Source organism: Cryptomeria japonica, chromosome 3 (assembly GCF_030272615.1).
Source record: "Cryptomeria japonica chromosome 3, Sugi_1.0, whole genome shotgun sequence".
NCBI lineage: Eukaryota > Viridiplantae > Streptophyta > Pinopsida > Cupressales > Cupressaceae > Cryptomeria > Cryptomeria japonica.
This window is the reverse complement of record NC_081407.1, coordinates 322,483,602-322,505,518: the sequence shown is the minus strand read 5'-3', so window position 1 is coordinate 322,505,518 and position 21,917 is coordinate 322,483,602. Positions and strand designations below refer to the sequence as shown.

Here is a 21,917-nt window from a genome sequence, read left to right as displayed (position 1 = left end):
TCTTCTCTCCAAGTTTGGGCAAATCTAGGCCAAGGCGCAAGTTTGAAATGATGTTTAAAATGCTTCGAGGTGAATTGAGATGCAAGATTTGCAAATTTTGATGACAATTGGTAAAAGCGCTCCTGTCCCTCTCCAAGGGACCAGGGCAAAATCTCCAAATATGCCCATTTACCTTACTTTTGAAATGATATTTTTGTTACCAAGACTCAAGAGGTAGTGAAGTATGATGTCCTATGCCTTGAGGGTAATTTGAAGTTGAAGTGATCGAGAATTTGCACAAGGACTCAAAAAGCGCTCCTATCCCTTACTGAAGGACCAGGGCGATTTTTATAAAATCAACAATTTCCCTCCAAGATTATGCTAAGGATGGATTGTGCAAAGTGGGAAATGTCTTCTAAAACATGGTGAACAAGGATTTGCCTTCAAAATTTGATAATCCTAGGCTAAAAGGCAAAAGTCGCTCCTCTCCTTCACTGGAGGACCAGGGCGAAAATCTTGGGAGAGCCTATTTTGCCTTGCAAAAACAAGTTGAGCGTGCATAGAATGAATGAAAGGGATCATTGCTTACCCCACAACATGAATTGGCAATTAAAAGATGAAGGATTGAGGACAAAAGTAAAAAGTCGCCCCTGTCCCTCTCTAAGGGTCCAGGGCAAAAATGTCCTAATGCACTTCCCTTCTAGAGATCGAGTGAAATTAAAATCGAAGTTCCAATTAAAAAGCCACCTTAGATGCCTAGATGAAGTTTTGGCGATTATAAATGAAGAATGCAAGGTTCAAATTGCAAGTTCACTCCTGTCCCTCTCCAAAGGACCAGGGCGAAGTTAGTGGCATTCATTATTTTTTGCCTTATTTCAACGTCGATATCCTCCAAAATTGCATTAGATGCCAAAATTGCCAACTTCGAAATATTTGAAAAAAATTAATTAATTTGGCATTTAATAAGAGGCGCATTGGTATTTAATAAATTAATTTTGAGCCTTAGAAAATCGAATTTTTATTATAAAGGCATTTAAAATTAATTTTTTATTAAATTAAAATTAAAAATGGAGCGCTTGAGGTATCATTTTTATTATTTTATCAAGTCGGCCTCTTCTTTTTTCAATTTTATTTATTTTTTTAGGCCTATTTTGCCAAGTCGGCCTATGGGGAGGCAAAGTGGTGAGCACCCTATATAATAGGTGTGTTTTGAGCAAGTTTAATCAATCATTCACTCATTACTTCAAGTGCGAATTTGGAGAGCAAGAGGAAGTGCGAAAGATGGTTTATTTGGAGCAAATTTATTGAAGACTAGAGGTGGTGAAGTTGATGCTTGTGAAGACTAAAGGAGGCGCATTTTGCTAAAGGGAGAGCTTTGATCTACATATTTTTGCCTAGCAAATTCTCCTTTTTTTGCATCATTTCTTAGAGTTAATTCTCAAGTGGAGGTATGGCGTAATCACCTTGACACCATTATTGAAGATTTGAATTTTGCGCTTTGTTTTGAAAATCCTAAGTTTGATATAGTTAATTAGGAAATGATAACTCAAGATTTATTATGAAGTTTCCTAATTAAAATCTTAAATCTTCCTTTCTACTTTATATTTCTACACTTCAAGGTATATTACTCATTATGAAATGTTGTGTAGGTGTCAAGATGGCGACTCCAAAGGCAGGAGCATCTGCTAGTCGTCCAGCCCTCATGAAGGAAGATCAGAGGAATGAAGAATTGGAGACCAAGATCATGTCCAAGTGGAGCAATATTGGAGATACCAACTTGGGAAACTTCAGTGTCAAGAAGTTTCGAGAGATCCCTTACATTGGCAAGCCATCACCTGTCGCAAAGAAAATAATTGAAAGTGGCATCATCAAGACGGCCGGTTTCCCTCCAACAGTCCAGTGCCATGAGCTGATGATCGAGTGTGCTCGCCATTATGACCCACAATCAAGATCAATCGTATCCAAGGACGGGAACACTTTAGCATACCTTTCGAAGGAGGCTATAAGTGAAGCTTTCCATCTTCCAGAGCATAAAGACATGATTTACAAAAGCCTAGAAGGAGCCAGGTCAATGTATGAAGATGATCCAGACACTTGCTTGAGCATTATCAATAAGAATTGGTTACTCAAAAGTCGTCCTCGCCTGAGCAAGATTCCCAACACACCACATAGGATCGACTTCCAGGAGGAGTACAGAGATTTGATAACTTTGCTCAATCGAGTTACAAGGGCCCCTCAAGCCTTCTACTTTGAGAAGTGGATGTTCTACTTCATCCAGGTGATAGTTCAAGGGAAAGGAATGATTCATTGGGCTAGAATTATTAGCCATTGCCTGGACATGCAGTTAAGAAGACTAAAGCCTACCAAATCATTCCACATGAGCTCATACGTCATCTATGCCTTGATCAAGAGTTTCAAATATGCAGGACTACCTCACAGAGGAGTGATCGGAAGAGGACCCGGGGAGGTGAGAGTTTGTGACTCTTATGTTCATTTGCATCATCCACCTGGAAGTGACTACAAGTTAGTCAATGATACCTTCACGATGAACATCACAAGGATATTGCAAGGCGGGATTCACAATCGACTATCTCCAGATGCACAAGAGCTAATAAAGAGGTATGGTGCTTGGTTCATCCAATTTCAAAAGTTTACATATATCAGAGTTCATGGGTGTCCTTCACCTCCCTACATGTTGCCGAGGTATCCGACAGACAGGATAGTGCTACTTGAGGTGACTAGGCAGTTGGCAGCTTATGCGAAGGCATTCAGACACAGGCATAGAAATGAAATTCCTGTGCCCATCATATTGGGGAATTCAGTTGAGGTAATGTCCTAATGCTCTAGCCTTGGATGATGCAGAAAGAGAGTTGGCCTTATATTCATTCACGTTCTTTGCCTTGAGGGAGAATTTTGATCCTTATGGGTATATGGAAGAAACAGCTGGTAAAAAGTACAAGCACGAATTTCAGGTAGAAGATTTTTGGATGAATCTCTCAAGTGATTTAGAAGTGAAAAGAAAGATGCATTCCAGATTACCTTTAGATTTCATCAGGAAGTGCAAAGTCTACAAAGTGGCCGATCAAGCTCAAGACAATGGCAGACATCTCCAGTCATCCTATGACAAAGAAGACAAAGCAGTGAAGATAGATTGGAACGAGCCTGAGATTTCAGACTTGAGAGCTTTGATGGCTCCAATTTTGTCATGTACTCGCAGATGGGTGGATGTACAACATCAAAAGTTGAGAGAACAGAATATCAATGACTTTTACTTTGGAAGAAAGACCAGAAGGAGGAGCAAGCGCAAGTGAAGGCAATTCTCATCCTAGAAGCGCAAAGAGGAAAGAGAGACCGGAGAAAAGGGAACCCTCCAAGAAGAAGTAAGAGGCCAATCGAGATCGCTCATCAGGTACATCTCCTCGACATGAAAAAAGGACAAGTCAATTTGAAGGACAAGAGAAGACGATGCTTGAGGTTGATGAATCTATGGAGTCAATGGTACAGAATGATAAACCTGAAAAGGGGAAGGCACCTCAGCATTCATCAAGTCAATCCCCCCAAGTTGATGAGCTACATGAGGAAAAAGAATGATAATGAAGAGACATCTCCTCTCCGAGAAGACGAACCATTGCTTAAGGAAATACAAGTTAGAGAGACGAGATCCGCAATTCCAGATTGGTTAAAGGAGAGATTGACAAGGGTGATTGTGATTGAAGATGATGATGATTTAATTGACTTAGAGAGCCTTATAGGAAATTCTCAAGAGACAACGGAGAAGAAGGCGGCCACCAAGACGTCCAAGATAATCAGAGATGAGACAGAGTCCAGGAAATTGAAGATTGCTACACCAGTAGTGGACAAGTATGAAGGTGAAATTCGCAGAAGAGTATGATGTAGAAACATTTGGGCTTGGTCCACTCACGGCTGAACAAGCACTGGATGAGGCAACTGATTCGTTTGAAGTACTTAAAGACAAGCTTAAGGAAGAAATGGAAAAGAATAGAAAGCTTGAAAGAGAGGTCGGTGTTTGGAGAGGCTACTTTAGCCATCTCAATCAGCCCTTGGGACGTCAGGATCCAGCAGTGTCTCCTGTGCAGGCACTTCCCCTTGAATCAGTTGACGAGGCAGAGAGAGTCAAGAGCTTGGTTTAGCTTATGAGCTCTTGGATTGACAAATCCCACACAGTAGCCGTTGAATTTGCAACAAGAATGATGCAGACAATCCACTGAGCTATCCAGGTCCTTGAGATCGTCCACAACCTGATGATAATGGTAGCCGCTTTTGCTCACACTAGAGATGTTATCATTCCTGTTCTGCAAGTGATCAGGCAAACACCAAGGAAGATCCTAGCACAAGAAAAGATAATGGATGGAGGGGCTCACAATTTACTTCAGTGGTCAACTCTACTCCAGATGAAAGAGGTTCTTTTCGAGGACATCAGCACCAAATGCAATCAAGTCGAAGGCGTCATCCATCCAATTCAGGACAAGGTGTTTGAGGTGTTATGTACCATTCTTGGCAGGAGGATCAAAGTTGAGACAAATGTAGACCTTCAAGAGTTGGAAGAAAGAGTCAAGGTCATCTTTTGCAAAAATGAGAATATCATCACAGATGAGCAACGGGATCTAATGTTCACTACTATGCTCCTTATTGAAAAGATCAAAGAACTCGAACCTGGATGGGATACAACTCTGCTCAAGGCCTTTGATCAGGTTATCCACTTGGAGGAACGAATGAGGAATCTTCCCGAGATTCCTATTGCTGAGATTGAAGGAATTGTGTCCAGATTCATCGCATATGCCAAGAAGGAACATTGGAAAGGGAATAAGGTTCTAGAAGAGAGGTTGTTGTAGATGATGTGGCACCTTAATTATCATTGGCCTATGTTTCCTCGATTTTTGTGCCAATTAAATATTTGGCTATGCATTTAATAATGTTCAACTAAAAGGGAACTTCTTGTAACAAACCCTAATTAGGGTTTAGGTGTCAGAATCTTAGCCACTGATCTTCTTTTGATCTGGGCCATTCATTGTAATTGAGGATGCTATATATACCCTCACTCATTTTCATTTTATCATAGTCAGATAATTAGCAATTAGATAGTTAGAGCTTTTGGAGAGAAGAAAGTTATTTTGTAGCAAGATTGAGCATTGAAGAAAGAATTTTAAGCAATTGTTGTCTATTTTGGCTTGGAGATCAATAAAATATTGAAGTTATGGTGTTTTATTTTAATTCTTGTGGCTATCTTCATGGTTGTTTACTTTCTTGAATCATTCTCGGTCAAAGTAGTATTTAGGTTTGAAGGACTAAGTGTTGGGCTTCATCTTTGGTGAGATTCACGTTCCAAACCACTAGCTTCTTACTGATTGTAAGGACGCCTTGTGTGGTCAACTGGAGATATCTGGATTGTTTGAACCTTCAATCATTATTGAACTATTGATATGTATCTTTATGGTAGTATCTATAATTCTTGATGCTTTGAAAAATTACTAATCACCTTAGAAGATCGCATCGATTCCAGTAGAGTTGTAATTCCTTGGCAATACTGAAATTGGTAGAATCTTACCGAGTCTAGCCTACATTGAGTCATTCTTAGGATTAGATTAGAATTCATCTCTTGCAAACCCTATCTTTTGATCTTTTTTGAGATCTTGTTAGTTTTAGGAAAATCCTGTTCCTGCAATTCGAAAACGTAAGGCCCCTTGAAGAAATAGCATTCACAACGACCACTGGTGCTTATCCACACATAGAGATCCTACAACGAAGAACATTGAAGTCACCCTGATTGATCCTTTCTCACAATATCTTCAGCATTCAGAGGCTTTACTCAAGAGAGGATAAGGTACCCTTGGGTATTTTATTTTGTGTTTGATAGTGTACAAAATACACGTCAACAAGGACTCAAGGTGGGGGTTTCCTTAGTTTGCACAACTTCGGCCTTCTAAGTGCAATTGCGCAGTTTTGAACTTGGCCTTTCTTTCTCGCAAAACATGAGAAAAGGCTGAGTTTAGGTTAGACAGGCTCTTTTAGCAAAATGTGCAATCCTTTTATTTTGGCTTTAAGTGCAACTTCATGTTTGGCTTTAAGTCTTGCAAAATGCATGAAAAGGCCAAACTTTATTTATTTGCCCATTACTTTTGAATAAAACTCGGCTTTTGGGGATGAATTGCGCGACTTTTACTTTATTTCTTACAAAACATGAAAAGGGCCATGTTTTTCTATTTTGCCCTTGCACTTTAGTGAAACACGGGTCCTTTGGACAAATTAAAATCTTTAATGAGCTTTATGAAACCTCAATCTGAAAACTAAAACCAGAAAGAGATGCAGCCACACAAAAAGATAATGCACAAGATTTACGTGGAAACCCAGGATGGGAAAAACCACAGTGAGAAACGCTGCTAGGATCTACTGTCCTAATCCAGCCTCACGAATAATTTAATTACAATATTTTAAGGGCACCAACCCTAAGGAATCACCCAATCCCTTACTAAAGAGCACCAACTCTTACTATCACAAACTCTTCAATCTGAGCACCAACCCAGCATCCTTGAGGCACCAACCATAGAATATTACAAATTAGATAACTTATTCTCAGACCTGAAGTATTACAATTAACATTATTAGATATATACAAACAAATTATCACAAACTGGATGTTGTTATCTTCAGATATCTGTAAACAACTTTACACTTGACAATCTGCAAACAAAGTGTTAAAGTCTGAGAATTGACAATCTCCTTCAAGCTTCCTGTATGCACAAATTCAAGCCAAGAATATCATGATATCTCACTATAAGAAGAACTGATCTGATTTATCCTTCACATTATTTACACTTACAGCACTTGTCTTTCAATTGTAGATTGCTCAATTACAGCCTTTTATCTTTCATTGAATATCGTTCACTTATAGCACTCTTGAAACAACACTCTCAACATCTCCTCTTGTTCATTACTGTTTCCAAACAAATGACTAACTGTCCAAGACAGTTAGAACCAATTAACAACCTCTAACAACTGCTAACTGTCAACAGGTATAACTGTTCTTAACCAATGTTATTAAAATTTTGTTGTTACTTCATGTTTCAGATGAAATCACAGATATAAATAGAAACCCATTCACCAATCAAACTTAGATACATTCTGCAACAAATCTGCCATTAATCATCAGTTCGAGAATGCAAAGGACAAAATGGTAAGAAAACTCTGATCCTTTTATCAAAGTTACTGAAAATTGATTTATTGTTTTATCATCATACCAACATGTTTCCTTTACCAGCTCTAAGGCACAAGACCCTCAATGTGCTGCTACCATAGAAGCCAAGGCTAATTCAATATGGAACATCTAAACCCTACTATCTGATTAGAACATCTACAATTTTAGAATCTCTGCAAGTTTCATGAATGCATCTAACTTGACATCAATGACAAATATACAGACTTCTAACAAGTGTTATTTTTGTATATGCATTGAGTATAAAGTACTTAGAATGATCTTAAAGTGTTTATGAATCTTTGTTTTGTTTTTGAGTTGGTGCTCTAGAAAAATATAGAGTTGGTGCTCTAGAAAAATATAGAGTTGGTGCTCTCTTTGTAACTTGAGTTGGTGCTCTTTTGTAACCTGGGTCGGTGCCCATTTTGTGCTAATGAAAGCTTCTTGATGTCGTGGTTTTTTACCCGAAAGGGTTTTCCATGTGAAATATGGTGTTTTATCTTCATGCTTATTCTCTCAGTTTTATAATTGATTTTATGTTGTCAAAAGTTATTGAAAATACGCAATACTCATTCACCCCTCCCCCCTTCCCCCCTCTCAGTATTGCTTGAGTGTTCTTCAATTGGTATTAGAGCCAGTACCTTCTGCAAAAGCTTAAAAGCTTGAAGGTTGTTTTTGATTAGTCTCAAAATGAATGCTCTGGAAGATCTTGCAACAAATAGATCCCCTCTATTTGATGGATCAAACTACACCTTTTGGTGTGTCAAAATGCAAACTTACTTGATGCCACTTGGTTTTGATGTCTGGAATTGCATTCCGACTGACTTTACGCCTTCACAAAATCCATCATCCACTGTTGATGAAAAGAAAGTGTTTGAAAGCAATTCTAAGGCTATGATTGCTATACTATGTGGATTGTTCGAATCTGAGTTTGTTAAAGTCATGCACTACGATACTACTCATGCCGTGTGGGATAAACTCAAGAATGCCTATGAAGGAGATCAAAAGGTGACGAAAGCCAAGCTTCAAACTCACGTAATGCAATTTGAAAGTCTAAATATGAAAGATGAGAATGTTGCAGCCTAATTTCTAAGAGTAGATGAAGTGGTGAATTCTCTTAAAGGTCTTTGAGAGAAAGTTGATGATAGTTTGGTTATTTAGAAAATCTTAAGGTCTTACCATCAAGATTTCAAGATTTGATGCAAAGATCTCAGCCATAGAGGAGAAGGTTGACCTTGATAAATTGTATATTGACTGCATATGAGATGAGGACAAACATAGAATCATCAAAACGGGAGACTGTTTTCAAAGCTTCAAAGAATGGCAAATAAAAGGAACAAGTTTCAAGTGATAGTTCAGATGATGATTGAGACTCAAAATAAGCTTTGTTCATGAAAAGGGTGAAGAAGGAATTCAGCAAACAAAAGAAGAAGATGCCTCTTAAATGCTTTAATTATGGAAAGGCAGGTCATTTTGCAGCCAAATGTCCGTATGAGAATAATGAAGACAGCAGTTATGAAAGGAAGCCTAAGATTAACAAAAAGAAGTTCAAAGGAAAGGACAAGAAAACATGGAAATCCAAAAAGAGTTTATATTCAAAGGAGGAAAGTGATTCATCTGAAGGAAGTGATGAAGAATCTCGGAATGATGAGATTTTGTTTACGGCTCTAGAAGAAACTCACACCAAAAATCAAGAAGATGAAGATATTTTTTATGAAGAAAATGGAGAAGTGGATCTTCAACAAGAATTGTTGAGTGCTCTCAGTGAGATTAAGTCTTAAGAAGAAAAATCTAAATTTGAAGTTGCTGCTCAAGAAGTAACTAAAGAAAAAATCAGGAAGTCGCAAGCTCTAGATGATGCAAACAAGCTCATAGATGACCTGAAAATTCAGATTGAAGAAACTAAGAAGATTCAAGAGGATTTGAAAAATCAGATTAAGATAAAAGAAGAAAGTTGTGATAGATTAGAGGCTGAAATTGTCTCCCTCAGGAAGTTAGACAAATAATCAACACTGCTGAATCAAGAAGAGATTAGTCTGAAAAGTTCACTATCTTTGGATGATCTTGCCTCTCAAAAACAGGCTTCAAACAAACGTGGAGTTGGCCTTGAAGAAGGTGAAAGCTCTCGTCTTCAAAAGAAGAACAACAAACTCTTAATGGTAATAGCTCAAAGTTTTCTTCAACAAGAATCAGAAATACTGGTTTTAAGCAGCCTTCTAGTACTAGATAAGCAGTCTTAACCAAGTTTAATAATTCCTTCTTTCATGGTTACTATTATGCTTGTAATTACTTTCGACACAAGGCAATAAATTGTAGAGTGTCTTTAAGAAATCATTTCAAATTAATGAATCGGAACTCTTTTGCTCCTTTGAGTAGTTATAATTATGTTTGTTACAAATGCAATAACATTGGACATAGTGCAAGGTTATGTAAGATTGGCAGGGCAGATTTCTCTAACAAAGATGTTAAGAACAATGCTAAGGAAACCAAAGCGTTGAGGAAGAAAGAGAGAGGCTAAACAGTGTCTTTGATTGTGAAAACAGCTCTTCTTGGACAAAATGAGAGAGATATTTGGTATGTGGATAGCGACTACTCCAGACACATGACCGGAAATGATAGTAAGTTCTCGACTCTCAAGAAATCCAATGGTGGCAAGGTAAGATTTGGTGGAAATTCATTTGCAAGGGTGGCTGGAAAAGGTACTCTTATGTTAAATGATGGAAAGACTAAAGTTGAGAATGTGTTGTTTGTAGAAGGCTTAAAACATAATTTGCACAATGTTAGTCAGTTGTGTGATTAGGGACACAGTTTAACTTTCAGTTATGATTGTTGCAAAATATTAGTAAAGATGGTGTTCATATTGCTGATGCAAGTAGGGCAGCGAACAACTTATCTATTCTTGATGATGTTAAAAGTGAAACTTGTTTGATTTTACTTGATGAATTTAAATTTTGATGATCTTGTTCAAATCAGCAAGAAAGGACTTGTTAGAGACTTGCCTAAACTCCCTAAACCATCTGAAAAAAAAAACATGAAGCTGGGTTTAGGGTTTTTTAAATTGTTCAAAGGAAAACATAAATAAATCTAAACCCTATTTTTGAAGCAAGCCCTAACACCCCCGATGCAACTATCTCCTCGCACCCACCCCCTGCACTGTGTGCAAGGATTGTCAATTGGGCAAACAAACTCATAGAAGTTTCAAATCAAAGGAATACTCAAGCACAATGCCTTTACAGCTGATATAGACTGATTTATGTGGTCCTACAAAAACAGGTAGTATGCAAGGTGAGAGATACTTATGCTTTTAATTGATGATCCCTCACGTATGACTTGGGTGGCCTTTTTGAAGGATAAATCAAAAGCATTGGAGAAGTTCAAAGCTTTAAAAAAAGCTTTGGTTGAAAATGAGAAGAATCTGAAAATTAAGTGCCTACGACAAACAATGGAGGTGAATTTACCTCAAATGATTTTGTGAGTTTTTGTGAAAAGTTTGGTATCAAAAGACAATATTCAACTGCTATGACACCTCAACAAAATGGAGTGATTGAGAGGAAGAACAGATCAGTTCAAGAGATGGCAAGAAGTATGATGAATGAATCAAAGGTGAATGATTTTTTTTGGAAGGGGGCAATTCATACAGCTGTCTACATTCAGAATAGAGGTTTGATTCGAGTAAAGCACAACAAGTCACCATATGAATTGTGGAATGGTAAGACGGCATCTATTAAGCATTTTAAAATCTTTGGCAGCCCTTGTTACATTAGGAGAGATGAGGATAACTTAAGCAAATTTGATCCTAGAGCTGATGAGGGTATTTTTCCTAGGATATTCTTCAAAAGTAAGGCCTATAAGTGTTTTAACAAGAGATGCATAAGATAGTTGAAAGCACTAAAGTGAAAATTCATAAGATTGCTTACACTTGAGAAATTGCAAAGTTAAGATAATGATTTACAGAATGGAGAGGCTGAAAGTGCTAATCAGTCAACTTCTACTTGTGTGCAAGTTGGGACAGCAAGTAACAATGCTAGTAGTACCCCTGAAAACAATCAAAATGAAGGTGTTGGTACACATTTTGAAGGTGGAACAGTAGACAATCAGTTTAGTACAGCAGATGCATCAGCTGGTCCTATGCTTTCACTTAATGGAAATAGATCTACATTCAGAACTTCTCTTAAGACTTCATCAAGATTTGTTGAAAAGAACCATCCAATCAATCAATCTTGCAAGAGGAGAGACCTAGAGCAACAAGGAGAAAAGTTAACTATTATGAAGATGATGATATTTCATTGCTCTCCATGATTGAACCTAAAACTTCAGAAGAAACAACAGAAGACAAATCTTGGGTTGCAGCCATGAAAGAAGAGTTAGATCAGATCCAAAGGAGTGAAACTTAGGAACTTGTCCCAAGGCCTAAGGACAAGAACATGATTGGCACAAAGCGGGTTTCAAGAACAAGATGAGGATGGCCAAGTGGTGAGAAACAAAGCAAGGTTAGTGTGTATGAGTTATGCCCAAGTTGAAGGTATAGATTTCGATGAAACCTTTCCACCTATTGTTTGTTTAAAGGAAATTAGAATGTTTTTAGCTTTTGCCTCCTTTAAGGGTTTTAAAGTTTTTCAAATGGATGTTAAATCTGCCTTCTTGAATGGACAATTGAATGAAGAAGTTTATGTGGAACAACCTGGTGGATTTGTGTTATCAGCAAATCAAGATTATGTATGCAGGCTGAAAAAGGCTCTTTGTGGACTCAAACAAGCACCACATGCTTGGTATGACAAGCTGGATTATTATTTGCAGCAGCAGGGATTCAAAAGAGGCATAGCGAACATCAACTTGGAAGTTAAAGGGGAAGGTAAACATATGCTGATCATAGTTGTTTATGTTGATGATCTAATTTTTGGTAGTGATTGTGAACAAATGTGTAAAGGTTTTGCTACCAACATGAAGATGGAGTTTGAAATGTCAATGTTGGGAGAGCTATCTTTCTTCCTTGGGCTGCAAATTCATCAATCAAAGGTAGGTATATTTATTTCCCAAGCTAAGTACATTAGAGAAATGTTGAAGAAGTTCAAAATGGAAGATTGTACTCTTGTTAGCACTCCTATGGTGACTGGTTGCAAACTTAGTAAGGATGACGAGTCTTCAAGTGCAAATCAAACTCTTTACAAGTCTATGATAGGCAGTTTAATTTTGGGTCTGAGCTTAAGCTTTAAACCCTGATTTTTGTAATTTAAGGTCTGATTTACATGTGTGCAGGTCTGAGCTTTCAGCCTTGCCAGGTGCAAATGGAAGCTAGGATTGCACAATGGGTTTGAGTAATACCATTGCACAATGTTGCCTCTTGGAGAGCGTTTGGAAGTCTACCTTGCACTATGATGTTAAGGTCGAGATTGAGTGCTCATCAAGCATACAACATAGAGCGAATGATCCATCAAGAATTTGCATCATCATTGGCGGAAATTAAGCCCCCTTTAACAATTTTGTTAACTTTTCATTAGCAGATTTCAGAGGTGTTAAATTTATGGATCAGAATTAAAATTTATCTTGTTCTATGTATTACTGATTAAAATATAAATCTGACTATCTTCTTTTGTATGGCAGGTGAGAGGAGCATTTATTTTTCTATATCCTATCTCACGAATGCCACTCAATATAAGTATATAACAAATGGGACACGGTCAAGCAATGCCTTGATCGGTCATGACTGATCAAGACATTACTTGATCGTGCCCTTTTGTTTATACTAACAAATGCATGTTTCACTGTAAATATAATATCCCTTGGCTAATCTGACCTTGTTTCGCTTATTTGAACCCCAAGGAATATTGTCAAACACTTGGCATACAATGTTTGAAGCCGCTGCAGTGAATTCTTTATTTGTCTTCTTTGGGTTTGTAGGCTGCAAATGAAGTTATGGAAAGCTTCTAACAATGCAAAGTTGTTATAGAAATGATATACTAGCTGTTTTAGACCTTTACACACACATGTAATGACTGAAATTAACTAGTACAGCTAGTTGACATTAAGACAAACACTTGTCATGCATCCCAATGTATACCTACAGCCATTAGGCATTTAAGCAAACAACTGGCATGAAAGCTAAGTGGCTGATCAATGTTGAAAGTTACCATGAATGTGGAATATGCAACTTATATCTCCATTAAACATATGCAACCTCCAAGTATTTCATGATATAATCATAATAGAAAATGATGCAATGAAGTAATGATTTTCTAATACAATGACCATAGATAGAAAACCTGGAATTTCAATGGCTGCCTTGATATATTGGTTTGATTCTCCTCATACGCAAAGCCCTTGTCAAATATATATAGCTGTTCACCTTTCTAAATCCCCTTCTATAGAATTCAAACTACTATAGCGCACTGTTCATGCGCACTGTTCACGGCACTATAGCGCACTGTAGTCTCTTTCAATTTGCAAACAAACTCTGAAATAAACCCTCCAATTAGCTCAATATTGACTTATGAATGAAGCCAACTCTCACAAGCATAATCAGATGATATTGCACACCCTCTATATGCTGTTACAATGAGGAAGCCACGCTCTCCAATGCCGACAAGCCTTGAATCCTGCAGAAACCCTTGGTATTCTACACTTCAATGCTCCAGATAAACTTCAATCAAAAACTCCAATCACATAATGAAGTTCGATTCCTTTTGCACACTTATATTTCCTCAAGAAGTTCGAACTTCTTCAAAAAGCTCTTAATTAACATTAAAATGTTATAATATTTCATTGGCATCAATAATGTAATTAAACCTTGGGTTATGTGCTCATAAATTATTAATAAACTTGGCCCCCTTATCATGATAAATAGACCCTCATTTAAGTACTTTATAATATAAAGTCATTTTATAACTTAATAATATAATCTCCAAATAATTAATGTTTAATTGAGCCAATTAAACATTAATATCTCCATGAATACTTTGTATTTTCAAACGTCATCTGAACTAGGAGCTAACATGAGGAGACTGCATATGACCATACCCCCTTTACTAAAAATAGCAGGGGTCAATCTCTAACATCCCAAGACTTACTAAAAATAGGAAGTAGAGCAAATGATGTCCGAATGATGCCAAACAAAGACCAAACTGAAGCACTCTGAACACTGGAGATGATACCAATCCTCAAAAGACCCTCTACCCAACACATTAGCCTACGAGGGTAAGGAGAATAGGCTAATCTCACAAAATCCAAGTCTGCTAAAATGGGGACATTACAGTAAATGCCAATCGGTGTGGGTTAGTATTATAACCGAAGTCTATCGATATTTGCTCAATGCTAACAGCCGATAGTTATCGGTGTGTTAGCCTTGACAACCGATAACTATCAATGTAGACTAACACACTGATAACTATCGGTGACCTTTATATTGCCACCCGATATATCGTATGCATCCTGATATAATAATATGCAGCCCGATATAATAATATTAATCGGTGTTATCATTATTTATGTTAATCGATATACATTTAAATGCAAGATTTAGTAGATCGATTAACATGAGCAAAATACATAGTGTGATTTATCAAAAGGTTGTTTATATGCAAATGTAGAATGGCTATCAAGGATGAATTAATTGCTTGAAGGTTTTTTTATCATAGTTATCGGTATGATAAATGATTGAATGAGAGACTTCATTTATCTCTCATTCAATCATTTATCTTACCAAAGCTATCATGCATTAACACTCCCTCTTAGCTAGGTAAGATAAAAGGTATTGGGAGCAATATTCATAAATCGTATGATGCTTATCTTGGGACCATAGTTTCAAGATGTGAATTGCCTCTGTCGGCGATTCTATTCACAAACTCTTGAGTGGATTGCCTCTGTCGGTGATTCTATCCATAAGCTCTTGTGCGGATTGCCTCAGTCGGCGATTCTATCCACAAGCTCATGTGGATTTCCTCAGTCGGCGATTCTATCCATGAGCTCTCACGTGGATTGCCTCAGTCGGCGATTCTATCCACAAGCTCTTACGTGGATTGCCTCAGTCGACGATTCTATCCATGAGCTCTTGTGTGCATTGCCTCTGTCGGCGATTCTATCCACAAGCTCTTACGTGGATTGCCTCAGTCGGCGATTCTATCCACAATCTTGAGTTATTGTAAGAACGTCACCTTCCAATAACCTCAAAAATACAAGTGGAAAACATTTGGAAGTTGTCACTTCCTTATGATTTACACAAAGCCCATAAAATAATTAATATTTATAATCTTTACCTCAGAAATGCTCAATCTTTATTAGTAAGCTCCCTCTCAATCACAAGGTATCTTGAGTTTCTTCTAGAGAACATATTTTTCTGAACATACGTCTGAATTTTGGACTTCAGCAAGGGATGCTTGTAGTTTAAGTTTGAGAGGACAAGTTCTTGCAATGTGGCAATATTCGTCACATATGAAACATTGTACTTTAGAGGAGTCTCTAGGCTTCTTGAATGATCGATTACCATATGTCTTTTTGTCCTTTTTCCACTGACTCTGTTTGTCTTTTCCATCAGGTTTAGAAGGATTCTCTATTATTGTTTAACTCATTCTTCCTTCGTACCAACATCATTCGTAGTTTCCATGAATCATAGTTTGAGGCACCTTCAAGTCTATCTTCGAATCTGATTCCATTCGTCATTTTAAAATACAAACTTTCAAGGAGATATCAATCTGATCTTAATCGGATCTTCCTTCAGGCGGTTAGGCTTTATAGAAGGAAACTTGGCTCTAATACCACGTTAAATTTATGGATCAAAATTAAAATTTATCTTGTTCTATGTATTACTGATTAAAATATAAATCTGACTATCTTCTTTTGTATGGCAGGTGAGAGGAGCATTTATTTTTCTATATCCTATCTCACGAATGCCACTCAATATAAGTAAATAACAAATGGGACACGGTCAAGCAATGCCTTAATCGCTCATGACCGATCAAGACATTACTTGATCATGCCCTTTTGTTTATACTAACAAATGCATGTTTCACGTAAATGCCAATCGGTGTGGGTTAGTATTATAACCGAAGTCTATCGGTATTTGCTCAATGCTAACAGTCGATAGTTATCGGTGTGTTAGCCTTGACAACCGATAACTATCAGTGTAGACTAATCCACCAATAACTATCGGTGACCTTTATATTGCCACCCGACATATCGTATGCATCCCGATATAATAATATGCAGCCCGCAGCCCGATAGATCGATTAACATGAGCAAAATACACAGTGTGATTTATCAAAAGGTTGTTTATATGCAAATGTAGAATGGCTATCAAGGATGAATTAATTGCTTGAAGTTTTTTTTATCATAGTTATCGATATGATAAATGATTGAATGAGAGACTTCATTTATCTCTCATTCAATCATTTATCTTACCAAAGCTATCATGCATTAACACTCGCTCTTAGCTAGGTAAGATAAAAGGTATTGGGAGCAATATTCATAAATCGTATGATGCTTATCTTGGGACCATAGTTTCAAGATGTGAATTGCCTCTGTCGGCGATTCTATTCACAAACTCTTGAGTGGATAGCCTCTGTTGGCGATTCTATCCATAAGCTCGTGTGGATTGCCTCAGTCAGCGATTCCATCCACATGCTCGTGTGGATTGCCTCAATCGGCGATTTTATCCATGAGCTCTCACGTGGATTGCCTAAGTCGGCGATTCTATCCATGAGCTCTCACGTGGATTGCCTCAGTCGGCGATTCTATCCACAAGCTCTTACGTGGATTGCCTCAGTCGGGGATTCTATCCATGAGCTCTTGTGTGCATTGCCTCTGTCGGCAATTCTATCTACAAGCTCTTACGTGGAGTGCCTCAGTCGGCGATTCTATCCACAATCTTGAGTTATTGTAAGATCGTCACCTTCCAATAACCTCAAAAATACAAGTGGAAATCATTTGGAAGTTGTCACTTCCTTATGATTTACACAAAGCCCATAAAATAATTAATATTTACAATCTTTACCTCAGAAGTGCTCAATCTTTATTAGTAAGCTCCCTCTCAATCACAAGGTATCTTGAGTTTCTTCTAGAGAATATATTTTTCTGAACATACGTCTGAATTTCTGACTTCAGCAAGGCATGCTTGTAGTTTAAGTTTGAGAGGACAAGTTCTTGCAATGTGGCAATATTCGTCACATATGAAACATTGTACTTTAGAGGAGTCTCTAGGCTTCTTGAATGATCGATTACCATATGTCTTTTTGTCCTTTTTCCACTGACTCTGTTTGTCTTTTCCATAAGGTTTAGAAGGATTCTCTATTATTGTTTAACTCATTCTTCCTTAGTACCAACATCATTCGTAGTTTCCATGAATCATAGTTTGAGGCACCTTCAAGTCTATCTTCGAATCTGATTCCATTCGTCATTTTAAAATACAAACTTTCAAGGAGATATCAATCTGATCTTAATCGGATCTTCCTTCAGGCGGTTAGGCTTTATAGAAGGAAACTTGGCTCTGATAACATGTTAAATTTATGGATCAGAATTAAAATTTATCTTGTTCTATGTATTACTGATTAAAATATAAATCTGACTATCTTCTTTTGTATGGCGGGTGAGAGGAGCATTTATTTTTCTATATCCTATCTCACGAATGCCACTCAATATAAGTATATAACAAATGGGACACGGTCAAGCAATGCCTTGATCGGTCATGACCGATCAAGACATTACTTGATCGTGCCCTTTTATTTATACTAACAAATGCATGTTTCACCATAAATGCCAATCGGTGTGGGTTAGTATTATAACCGAAGTCTATCAGTATTTGCTCAATGCTAACAGCCAATAGTTATCGGTGTGTTAGCCTTGACAACCGATAACTATTGGTGACCTTTATATTGCCACCCGATATATCGTATGCATCCCGATATAATAATATGCAGCCCGATATAATAATATGCAACCCGATATATATATATATATATATTAATCGGTGTTATCATTATTTATGTTAATCGATATACATTTAAATGCAAGATTTATTAGATCGATTAACATGAGCAAAATACATAGTGTGGTTTATCAAAAGGTTGTTTATATGCAAATGTAGAATGGCTAACAAGGATGAATTAATTGCTTGAAGGTTTTTTTATCATAGTTATCGATATGATAAATGATTGAATGAGAGACTTCATTTATCTCTCATTCAATCATTTATCTTACCGAAGCTATCATGCATTAACAAGAGGGAAAGCAACATTTTACTTGCATTGTGCAAAACAACATAACTAATATCTTGCACATCGTCATCATGTGGTCCAATCATTTCCATACCTTACAAATCATTTTTACATGAACCAATTACTTCCGTACTTGAAAATTGGAAGGATGTTTCTTGGACATCATTTGCAATTATTGACACATCTTCAACACATTATATTCTCTTCTTCTTCTTTGGTTTTAGCAACTTCTCGTGATTCTAATTCTAACTTATCTTCTCTTGTAATTAATGATTCTCTCGGATCTTGCTCCTCAATCTCCTCCTCAGCCATTTTTATTATGTATTCATATAGATCCCTTTTGATGAGATAATGGTTCCCAAGTGCCTCCAAATACTCATCAAGGGGAACACTAGCTTTGAAATCTTCTAACAACTTTTGGTACTTGTCAATAATTTTGGGGGTCTCAAGTTTGTACAATAATTCTTGAATAGGATACATGTCCTCTTCCTTTCGTAGACCTTCAAATCTCTTTGATTAGAATCCATCCATCATTTTAGCTTTACCCCGCAGGCTGGCAAGATTGCTACTCTGATATCAATTGTAATGTCCCTTTCTAAAATGTTTCTTATTTTTGCCTTGAAACACTATTTTAAAATTATAAAATGATAATTGCATTTATATTTATAAATATAACTTAAATCAAAATCATGAATTTTATTATAATATTCAAATAATTCCTGATTTTCTGTTATGTTTCTTCTTCAAATTTATAGTTATTTCCTTAAATGTTTGTCCTTGATAACTAGACAAGTTATAGGTTTTTGCCCAATAACTTGATAGGAGAAATTAAGGGTTTTCGTCCTTAGATCTCTTGATTTTTCCTTGGAAGGTTTGTGTCCTCTTTGGCTGTAATTATTTACTTGCAAAGTCACTTCGTATTTTCTTCCAGTCGATGCCTTCTTCTCATGGAACGATCTCTCATATATATCTTCCTCTTTTTTAAAGAGTCACAACCTTTCTTACACAATCACTGCTCTTGAAAACATAATTTAATTGTAATTAATTATTTTGCTAGCAATAATTTTTTGAATTTTATTTGGCACCTCTTTTTAATAGTGTTCAACCACAATCACAGAAATGCTCTTTTAGGTACACTATAATGTTATCATGAGAAATTTTTTTTACTTGCTACAACAAATATATTCTCATCCAAGGTTAATGTGCTGTAGAACAGCCATTTAATTTTCATTGCCATATAGAAACTTTTTCTTGTCAAATTTCACACCAAATTCATCTTAATATGCAAGGCATTTTGTTGACAAGACAGTACCTCAACATGAGCTGCCGAGCTCACTTCACTGACATATCGTAATAGATTCAACTCCAGATCTGATTTGATTACACGGCACTCTGTCAGAATAGGATGCAAAATTTCAAGGTTGGTATTGAAAGTTTTGAGTCCCTGCAGCACAAAGGGTGAAAATATGTATTAGTTACTTGTGGAGATATTGAAAGAAAGCTTTCCTACAGAATTTTGCATGATCTGTTAATGAATTTGAAAGTAATTGCTTAGTGCCTGTTTGATTAACCATGTAGCTATTAATATCTGAATTGCTTTAGTTACTCGTGATTATTGCTATGTTGTAATTAACTAAGTGATGAATGAATTTAGAGTGGAATATTGCAACAGAATACACAATTACAAAATGCAGATAATATACAACTGAATTTATTATATAACAGAGAAAAGAAAGCAGTGTTACAGCTCACTATATTGGTGCTTTGGATGAACACTGATATAGCAAGTAACGTAGAGGTATAAAGATAAAGTGTAGACCCTCTGTGATCTCTTCTACTTGACCATAATCAGCCATACAAGATGTTTATATAGATGCACAAAAGATAAAAATGTAATGATTAGCATTCCTCCTATGAAGTTGTCTTTCATAGGTGACACTTTGTCTTCCAGCAGTTACAGATGAATTGGCACTGATTGTAAGATGCTATTGTAAGTTTAACCTTTCATGGGTACATAACCTCATTACAGCCCCAATATGTGGCCCCTCTATACCCACTTTCTCATTTACTCTACTCGCCATTTTCCTAAATTGTGAATCTGAACATAACTCCAGTTTGTTGCACCTACGCAATCACAGCTCAATAATATTTTAGTTTCTTTTTGTTAAGTAGCCATATGAAAATGACCATCCAAATGCAGCCAGAGCCATTAGTCCACTTTATGATGCTTTCTCAACATTAATGTGTAAGACACTCTACATTAATGGCAGCATAATACTTGCAGGCTGCAAGTAACATAATTTTATATATCAGATTTATGTAGATATCAAATTGCAAGTAAGTAGCCTAGATATCTTGAATGCATCTATTTAAAAGGTACCCAGTGATATCAATCTCAAGGTGCTTGTTTAACTTACATCACAAATTCAACATAGATGCCTTAAGATTAATATCTCTCAGCATCTCTTAGACACGGGCATTTAAAATATCTTTGCTAGCTAATTATGTTATATGTAATTAAACTAATCTATTGATTATATAATTATAAATTTACATATAAATTATTATTTTTATATAATTATTAATTATTTTGTTATATTAGCATGTTCAAGGGTTAAGAGAATAAGATTGGAAGAAAAAAAGGGTTGCCCAAAGATTCTAATAAAGAAGAGTTTAGAACATGTGGGTTGCCCAAGGAACATTTAAAGAATTTGAGTTTTTAGAAGTTTCTTATGGGGCAAACAAGGTGGGAGGAAAGGGCTCCCCCTTGTTGCTTGAGATGTTTGAAATCTTTCAAGTGATGAAGAGATGTTGGGGATTCTAAACATAAGAGTGCAAGGAATGACTCTAGCAGGAAAGTGGATTGTACAGGCACTGCAAGGTAAGGCATGTTGGTACATCCTTAAGCATCGTAGAATTCTTAATGCACATCATATCCATAAAATCAAGGGACCTTTCCAAATGTGTGACGTAATTGAAAATGCTAGTGCTTTTATAGTTGTTGAATGATTAATTGACACCACTTTAAGATAATACAGGTTGGTTTGCAATTACTCTCAAATTTTCTCCATTCATAGTTTGAGGACCCATAGGATGTTGCAAATTTGAAGTTGATGGTGTGTCAATATGGTTTTCATTGATGTCAACATATTAATTCTCTGTTTCAATGATTGGTTTGTGCTCCGCATTTCTGATATGTAGCAGTTGTGATCATGAAGATTTGGTATATTGTTGGAGGTTGCCTTGGAATGTCATTCTTATGATTTGGTGCTCCAGAAGTGTATGCAATGATGATGATATTTGACAGTGTTTGCAATGCTCCACATTTTTGGTCTTGATGGTGATATTTTGTATTTATGATGCTCATGTCTTTATCTTTGTTATTTTGATTTAGGACGTGATGATGTGCTCCAGAGTCGTGGTTGTAGATATGTTCATTCTAGGTCCGATTGACCTTGAATGATTCTATTTGCTCTATTGAGTGTGGTGTACGGATAACATGTTCTTTTGGTCGATGAAGTGCATTG

At 36.7% G+C, this 21,917-nt stretch overlaps 1 protein-coding gene across 4 annotated transcripts in view; it reads right to left on the bottom strand.

The window, feature by feature from the left end:
* LOC131035922 (uncharacterized) overlaps positions 1–21,917 on the bottom strand; it is a 284,939-nt gene that overhangs the window by 162,896 nt on the left and 100,126 nt on the right. For all 4 annotated transcript variants that reach the window (XM_057967692.2, XM_057967691.2, XM_057967693.2 and 1 more), the window contains exon 7: positions 19,703–19,834. In XM_057967692.2, coding sequence (XP_057823675.2) covers positions 19,703–19,834 — 132 coding nt within the window. The remainder of the gene's footprint in view (positions 1–19,702; positions 19,835–21,917) is intronic.